General features: G+C 30.9%; 1 protein-coding gene across 1 annotated transcript; it reads right to left on the bottom strand.

Annotated features, from left to right (window-relative positions):
* Nucleotides 1-410: 410 nt before the first annotated feature.
* Nucleotides 411-6,692, bottom strand: LOC139426037 (uncharacterized). The gene has a single exon (XM_071183478.2). It carries the CDS (start codon nucleotides 6,239-6,241, stop codon nucleotides 2,117-2,119), a length of 4,125 nt encoding a protein of 1,374 aa, XP_071039579.2. The 5' UTR covers nucleotides 6,242-6,692; the 3' UTR covers nucleotides 411-2,116.
* Between the last annotated feature and the right edge of the window lie 2,037 nt (nucleotides 6,693-8,729).

Raw genomic sequence — 8,729 nt, 5'->3', positions numbered from 1 at the left:
CTTTTTGAGTTTTTTTTAAAATATATTTTGAATGTAAGGTGTTCTTAAAAGTGCTGTATTTAGAGTACCATAGTGTGCGGATCCATCTTGAACTAAACATGATAAAAATGGAATAAAGATAAAAAGAAAACAAACAATAAGTTTATTTTTCTTTCAAATCATTTAACAAAATACGGCCGATTATAATTTTTAGGATTCTGCCTGTATGTATATTACGCCAGTCACGAAAACCTAATCACTTATTCGCGCAAAAAAATAGTAATTTGATTTCCTTTAAAACCTTTTTTATTGTAATAGAAAAATGTATAACAACTTTTTAAAATAATTAAATAAAAATAAAGAAACCATTTTATAAAGTTTTCACTAATTTGTACCTCATTATTTTATTCCTTATTTAAGCATATTGTAACGTATCATAAGCTATATCAAGAACTATTCAGTTTTTCTTTTAAATAAAAACTTTTATTAACAAACACAAACATTAAGAAATATGCAATACCCGTAACGGGATAGTGAAAACATCATAAACAACTGGAAAACCCGTAACGGGATATAAGGAAACTCAAATTCCACAATAAAACTAATCTAAAAAGAATCAACAACTCTGTCGTTCTAAATATTGACTTCTAATTTTCGTCTGCTTTTATTTTAAGTTTATCTCTTTATGCGTTTACTTTATTTTAATTATGATTTTGCAAACCCATTATTTCTTTAATATTTTTAGACTTTACAATCGTCTGCTTTTATAAATTCTTTAATATTTTTAAACTTTACAACTCCTCTCCCCTTGGAAGAACTTTTCCATAGAAAACAGGGGAAAAGTTTATTATGAACTTTTTTGTGTCCTCTAAAACTTTAGGTTGAAACCAATGCATTATGTTATAATCAAAACATTTCACTTTTAAATTTAAATTTTCTAATTGTCAAATTAAATGCAAGATACAATTTTTACATTAGAAGTGATGTACAATAATTAACTTAAAATTTCTAAATTAGTTTTAGACTCTTGCAGTAAACATTAATAGACAATTCACTTGTAACTCAATTTTGATATCAAAGTAAAATATTCGAAATAAAATTAGAATGTAAATAAATATTATAATTTAACTTCACACAAAATAAATACAAATTAACATAACTATTTACATATATACAACAATATCTAAAAACTGAAGCTAACCAGATTTTTTTTCAAAGTGCTTATTTTTTTTTATCTTGGTATAACTATTTATTTTTTTTAATCCAAACAATATACTTAAGATTTTTAAGCTTCACATAATTAGATTCTACTCAATCTTGTTAATATTTATATGCATAAAAAAATAACATATTTAAGAACACTAGCACTTTTCTCTACAAACAAATTCGCTTAACACCTATGTTTCATTTTCAATATAATCATTTTTAAACACTTTCTTAAATTAAATTTAACTGGTTCAATTTCAAAAACATCAATGCATTTTTATTTTATATTTTCACCTTAATTAGAGCTTTAATTCAAACTTTAATAGCAACTACTTTCTTTACGAGTTAGTTTTTTAAAATAAATAAATCATACATATGAATAAGGAAATAAGACTAATCTGTATGAATATCAATAAGAAAAACAAACATTATTTACATATTCCTCCCCCTCAATTAACTTTTGTCTAATTCAAATCAAGAACTTAAAGATACTCTACTGAGACAATCTGCATTCTTGTTCTTAGTACCAGCTCTATGCACAATTTTAAAATTAAACGGTTGTAATGCTAAAGCCCAACGCATAAGTCTGGCATTTGAACTAGCATTTGTTTTAAGCCAGGTTAGCGGGTGATGATCAGTCTGGATAGTAAACTTTTGCCCATCTAAATAGTGTCGTAATTTTTTGATGGCAAAAATTATACTGGCGCATTCTTTTTCCGTAGTACAATATTTTTTTTCGGACTCATTAAACTTTTTACTCAGATATATTATGGGGTGTTCATGGCCTTCATTATCTAGTTGTGTTAATACCACACCCATACCAATTTCCGAAGCATCTGTTTGCAAGATAAATTCCTTTTCATAGTTGGGAGAGAAGAGTATAGGTTGGCTCGTTAATTTTTCTTTTAGTTTCTTAAAGGCTTCTTCGCATTCAATCGTCCAGGTAATTTCTCCCTTTTTTTGTTTTGCCTTTTAAAGTGTCTGTTAATGGTGCAACCAGAACAGAGAACATTGGTATATATCGACTGTAATAGCCCGCTAGTCCCAAAAATGCTCTGATCTCAGTTTTGGTCTTAGGTACAGGAAATTCGGCAACTGCTCGTGTTTTTATATCAGAGGGTTTTCTATAGCCTTGTCCGACAATATGTCCTAGATAAAGAACATGATCTTGCGCAAAACGGCATTTTGAAGGCTTCATTGTAAGTTCTGCTTCTTTGATACGCTGCAATACACAATTAAGATGTTCTAAATGAAGATCCCAGGTATCTGAGAAAATTGCTATATCATCAAGGTATGGCACTGCAAATTCTTCTAAACCCTTTAGTAGTCGTGCCATTAATTTGCTAAAAAAATAGGGGGCATTCTTCAACCCAAATGGAAGTCGTAATGGCCTATAAGTTCCGAAACTGGTAACAAAAGTAGCTAATCTTTGAGCGTTTGGACTAAGCTTAATTTGCCAATATCCCTTGGCGAAATCTAAAAGACTGATAAATTTTGCCTTGGCTACCTCTTCAACTCGGTCTTCTATGTTCGGAAGTGGGAAATATTGTGTTACCGTTATTTCGTTGAGACGACGGTAATCAATGCAGGGCCTTGGATCTTTATTTGGTGCTTCTACTAGGATCATAGGAGAAGTATAATCACTCTCACCTAAATCAATAATTTTTAAGTCCAACATTTTCTGTACTTCAGTTTTTAAAATTTCTGTTTGTCTGGGTGAAGTTCGGTAAGGCTTGGAAATAATTGGCTTATTTGTACTAAGTTGAATGTCATGCTCAATTAAGTTAGTTTTTCCTGGGTTATTTGAAAAACTTTTCGAATATCTTCTTAAAATATTCCTCAATTGGTTGATTTCATGTCCGTTAAGGCGATTATCTAGGTGACTGTCTTTAATCATTTCAGATACATCAAATTCATCAGGTGAAATATACACTTGTGGAAAGTCAATATCTTGTTCTAAAGATGAAGAATCGTTTTCTGCACATGATAGAAAATTAATTATTGCAGGCCGTTTATAATATGGTTTAAGCATATTTACGTGATAAATCTGTGAACTCTCTCTTTTTCCTGGAATATTCACTAAATAATTAGTTTCAGACATTTTGCTTTCTATCTTCCCCGGGCCAATCCATTGAGCAGACAATTTATTAGCTCTAGATGTAGCCAAAACAAGAACCAAATCTCCGGCACTAAACTCTCTCCTAATACTATTTTTATCGTAATACGATTTCCTTTTTAACGCTGCATCTTCCATCTTGTTAACTGCAATTTCTTGGCATCTTTTTAAGCGGTTTATTAGGTGAAAAACGTATTCCGTCGCAGGAGATTCGTCTATTTCTCTTTTGGTCCACTGTTCATACAACAAAGTTTCAGGAGTACGCAAATTTTTTCCGTGTACTAACTCTGCTGGCGAAAATCCTGTACTTTCATGTGTCATAGTTCTCAAAGCCAAAAGGGCAAATGGTAAAAACTTCTCCCAGTCAGAACTAGACTCCAAACAAAGTACCCGTAAAATCCGCTTGATAGTTCTATGAAATCTTTCTACGGGATTCGACTGTGGGTGATGAACGGAACTATGCCGAACCTTTATGCCAAATCGATCAAAAAACTCAGTTGTTAGCATGCTCATAAAAGAAGTTCCTTGATCACATTGAACTTCTCGTGGGAAACCAGTTCTACAAAAAATATTAAGTAGGGCATCAGTCACCGACACAGATCCTATATCATTCACTGGGATTGCTTCTGGATATTTTGACGACATACAAATGGCCGTAATCAAGTATCTTTTTCCACTTGGCGTGGTGGGAAGAGGACCAACTGCATCAACGTTTAGTTTTGAGAATATTTCCTGTATGACCGGTACAATTTTTAAAGGAGCCTTTTTTTTATCATTTGGTTTCCCCGCTTTTTGACAACTATCGCAGGTTCGTACGAATTCTTCCATCTCTTTATAGCATTTTGGCCAAAAATAATATCGCGACAATCTATGTTTGGATTTGGTTACACCAAGGTGTCCGGAAGTACTTTCATGACATAACTTTAAAATTCGGCTTCTAAATTTCTCAGGTATAACTAAAAGTTTTTTTTCTTCTCCTAATCGTCCTTCTTGGCATTTAAAAAGAAGTTTTCTTTCAACCAGATAGCGATGCTTACTGTTTTGATTCTGAATAACTTCTTCCACAGTTTTAAAAACTGATTTTAACTCAGCACTTTCCTGTTGAGCTTTAACGAATTCATCGTGATCTACCTGTATTAAAGAAAGTTCATCAGAGTTGGCATTTAGAGTTGGTAATATCTCTTCCATTTCTGAACTGACGGCATCCGTTTCTAAAACTGGCTCGTCATCTTTTTCATCTAAAATAATTTCTTGATTTTTATTATCTTGTTCGGAAGAGTTTTCGGTATCGTTCGAATTTTGTTGCTCATATTCTTCATTTTCTGCTTTTAAACGAGCTTGCGATCTGGTACTAACTGCGCTTAACTCTGAAATTTGCATTGGCGTCATTTGCAGATTTGGCAATCTAGCCGCTGTTCTATTCCCAAGGAGATATCGACCTTTATCCAACTCACTTCTAACCACAGCCGCTTTGGTTACAATGTTGCCAAACTGACCAGATAACGAAACTTTTGCTAATGGTAAACAAGTTGGGCCTTCATCTAATGGTTGTTGTACCCACACAGTTTCGCCAGTAAACATATCTGGAGTCACATATTTTCTGCATATGATATCAATAGTTGCACCTGAATCTCGAAGAACTGGCATCCTAATTCCATTTACTTTCGCCATAAGAGTGTACGGAGTTAGTAATTTGTCTTCTTCGTGTCCTGCTCCGATTCGATTAACTTGAGCGGGTGGCTTTTGGCACTTAAGCTTCGGGCACTGAGGTCGTAAGTGATTAGTAGATCCACATTCGTAACATTTTAAAGGCGTACGTCTATCAAATTGATCATAAATTGCTTGCTTGTACTCATATTTTCTTTTATTTTCTTCATTTCGGCTATTCTTTGAAGTAGCTCCCTGTGAATTTTTCCGTGTGGCATTTTCTTCTCGCCAATTGAATCTCCGATTTTCAGAATTTACCTGCAAGTCAATTCGTTTGCGACTTCCACGTACATTCTCGTACTCGTCAAGTATTTCTGCCAGCTTTGTAGATGAAGTTATTTTTGACCAAGTGTCTATAAAATGATCACGCACTTCATTTGGAACTCTTCGTTTAGTTTGATCAGTAACCATTAGATCCAGCAAGGTTTCAAAATCTTTTACTTCCAATCCTTGAACCCATTCGCTTAAATAGTTCCTTAATTCAAAAACGAAATCTTTCCAACTATTATCGAACTTCTTTTGGTGCTGAATAAATTTGATCCTAAATTTTTCTGGACTTAGCTTAAACCTCTTCATTAAAATTTCCTTAACATGATCATAGTTGTACCTTTGTTCTTCAGATTCTCTTGCTATTAATTTTGTTATGTCAGGTGAAAGAAAAGATAATAAATGAGTAACCCACTCTTCTTTTGGTATTTCTGCTCGTTTTGCTTGACGCTCAAAGATTACTAAATAAAGACTGATTTCATCTTCCTTAGGATCAAAATTCTGCATTAACTTATGAATATCTAACTTATTCCGCAGAGTAGTGCCAATATTTTGATTTGAAGGGCCACTTAATTGGGCACTAAGCCTTAATTTCTCGAGTTCAAATTGGCGTTCTTCTTGTTTTTGCCGTTCTTGGCGTAGTTTTTCTTCCTCTTCTTGGCGTTTTCTTTCTTCTTTTTCTTCTTGGCGTTTTCTTTCTTCTTTTTCTTCTTGGCGTTTTCTTTCTTCTTTTTCTTCTTGGCGTTTTCTTTCTTCTTTTTCTTCTTGGCGTTTTCTTTCTTCTTTTTCGATACGATTTTCTTTAATTGCTTCTAATATTTCTTTAACTAGATTCACTTCGTAATTTTCAGATTTTTTTATAAGATTTATCAACTCACATACTGTAACATTTTCAATAATAGTTTCGCCCAATTCCTTGCATAATTCTACCAAATCACACTTTTTTGCTCGTCCCAAGAAAGCCATAAGGAATAATATTTGGAACACAATTCCTTTAAATCAAATGGTAAATCGATCCCACCGCTGCCACCAATTAAATATAGCTGTAACGTATCATAAGCTATATCAAGAACTATTCAGTTTTTCTTTTAAATAAAAACTTTTATTAACAAACACAAACATTAAGAAATATGCAATACCCGTAACGGGATAGTGAAAACATCATAAACAACTGGAAAACCCGTAACGGGATATAAGGAAACTCAAATTCCACAATAAAACTAATCTAAAAAGAATCAACAACTCTGTCGTTCTAAATATTGACTTCTAATTTTCGTCTGCTTTTATTTTAAGTTTATCTCTTTATGCGTTTACTTTATTTTAATTATGATTTTGCAAACCCATTATTTCTTTAATATTTTTAGACTTTACAATCGTCTGCTTTTATAAATTCTTTAATATTTTTAAACTTTACAACTCCAATTAAATATAGCTGTAACGTATCATAAGCTATATCAAGAACTATTCAGTTTTTCTTTTAAATAAAAACTTTTATTAACAAACACAAACATTAAGAAATATGCAATACCCGTAACGGGATAGTGAAAACATCATAAACAACTGGAAAACCCGTAACGGGATATAAGGAAACTCAAATTCCACAATAAAACTAATCTAAAAAGAATCAACAACTCTGTCGTTCTAAATATTGACTTCTAATTTTCGTCTGCTTTTATTTTAAGTTTATCTCTTTATGCGTTTACTTTATTTTAATTATGATTTTGCAAACCCATTATTTCTTTAATATTTTTAGACTTTACAATCGTCTGCTTTTATAAATTCTTTAATATTTTTAAACTTTACAATATGTACATAAAAAGAAAAGAAATTGTGAAAAAGAAACAATGAACCAATTATAAATTGAAAAAATATTTATTATTTGTTAAATGATAAATATATTATTTGTTAAATGATAAATATATTATTTGTTAAATGAACATTTCGTAACCATAATTATGTTAATATTATGCTTCATTTTTTAACACCACGTTCATACTAATGAAGCATTCTGTAATAATTAAAAATGGCCTAAAGACGAATAATTATTTCACTGAAATCTCTCTTTAAAATCTCTCTTTTAAAAGAAATAAATAAATAAAAAGTATTAATAAAAATTAGAATCGAATGATTTTTTCTTTTATTATGTACTATAACATAACTTTATGGTACTAAAGAAAATTTTCCACTGATCTTGTAAACTTGCAAAAATCTGAAACAATGACATACTTTACACAATAGAAAACCATTCGATTATATGTGCTCTTGAATACAATTAAAAATAAGTAATTTAAATGATAAAAAATAAATAATAATTTTATTCGAAATATCAAATATTAAAACATTCTGAACATTATACAGCAAATTATATTTGCAGAAAAAAATTTGATCCAACCTTCCAATTTAAGAAATATTTAATGCAATTAAACTAATATGACTTTCAAAAAAATCTAAAATAAAGAAAAAAATAATCAAGTTGAAAAACACATAGAACGGTTTCTAATACAAATTACACATTAATTCAAAATAAAAAGCAATTATTATTGTTTAATAAGAAACATCTCTAATTGCAAATTTACATTTTAAATTATATACAATTTTAAATTTCGAAACAAATTGAATGAATGAGAAATGCAGAAAAAAACAAGGGCGGCGCCAGTAGGGGGTCAGGGGGGGGCTGGAGCACCCCCGTCGGGCATGGCCAGCCCCCCCATCGGGAAAAATTTAAAGTCTCGTCGGGAAAATAGTCTGGTCACATTTTTTTTTCTAAAAAATGTCAAAAATTCATTAACAAATGCCTAATAAAAATTTTTGTAGTTGACTTTTTATTTATTTATTTTTAAGAATTAGTAACAAAATTTAGTAAAATATATTGTAAATTCTATGTAATTGTAGTTTCACTGCACTACTCCTAACTTTGCTCATACATTGTTAAACTAGAGTCCGGATGCGATTAGACATGGTTGGAATTGAAGACTTTTCGAAGACCCATAGAAATCCTTTCCCCTCAAACACATCTTGATTTTCTTGGAAACTTATCTTTCAAACTGCTATTCTTTTTTCTCGAGAACTGAGGAGGGGATAGATAATCACCCCTCTTTACTGGGAGAATAACTGACAAAAGCCTGAGGGACAGAGAGAGAGAGAGGCAGGTCCTCTTTACAAATTCTTTTTTATGTAACATGTTTATTAATGGTTTATGGGATCACATAATTGCTTTGTGAAATTTTCAAGCAAAATGAAAGTAAAAGAATAAAATAAAAAAATTCAGTTTTAATTTTTTCATTTTTTTAATACTTTTAAATGAGGAAAATCATTTACTTATTCGGATTCAAGGTTTATATTTTATTCAACGCATTAAATAAGCAGTCGGAAAAAAAAGAAAAACAAACAGTAACAAAATATTTGTAATTTATTTTAATTTTTTTGGCAGATTTAATTTATTATTTTTTTTTAT

The sequence above is a fragment of the Parasteatoda tepidariorum genome, chromosome 5, assembly GCF_982258835.1.
Source record: "Parasteatoda tepidariorum strain Cologne lab strain chromosome 5, Ptep-v5.0, whole genome shotgun sequence".
NCBI lineage: Eukaryota > Metazoa > Arthropoda > Arachnida > Araneae > Theridiidae > Parasteatoda > Parasteatoda tepidariorum.
This window is presented reverse-complemented; position numbering and strand designations above follow the sequence as displayed.

Bases quoted from the DNA above. Each gene is read 5' to 3' on its own strand.
- LOC139426037 (XM_071183478.2), bottom strand. From the start codon at position 6,241: ATGGCTTTCTTGGGACGAGCAAAAAAGTGTGATTTGGTAGAATTATGC.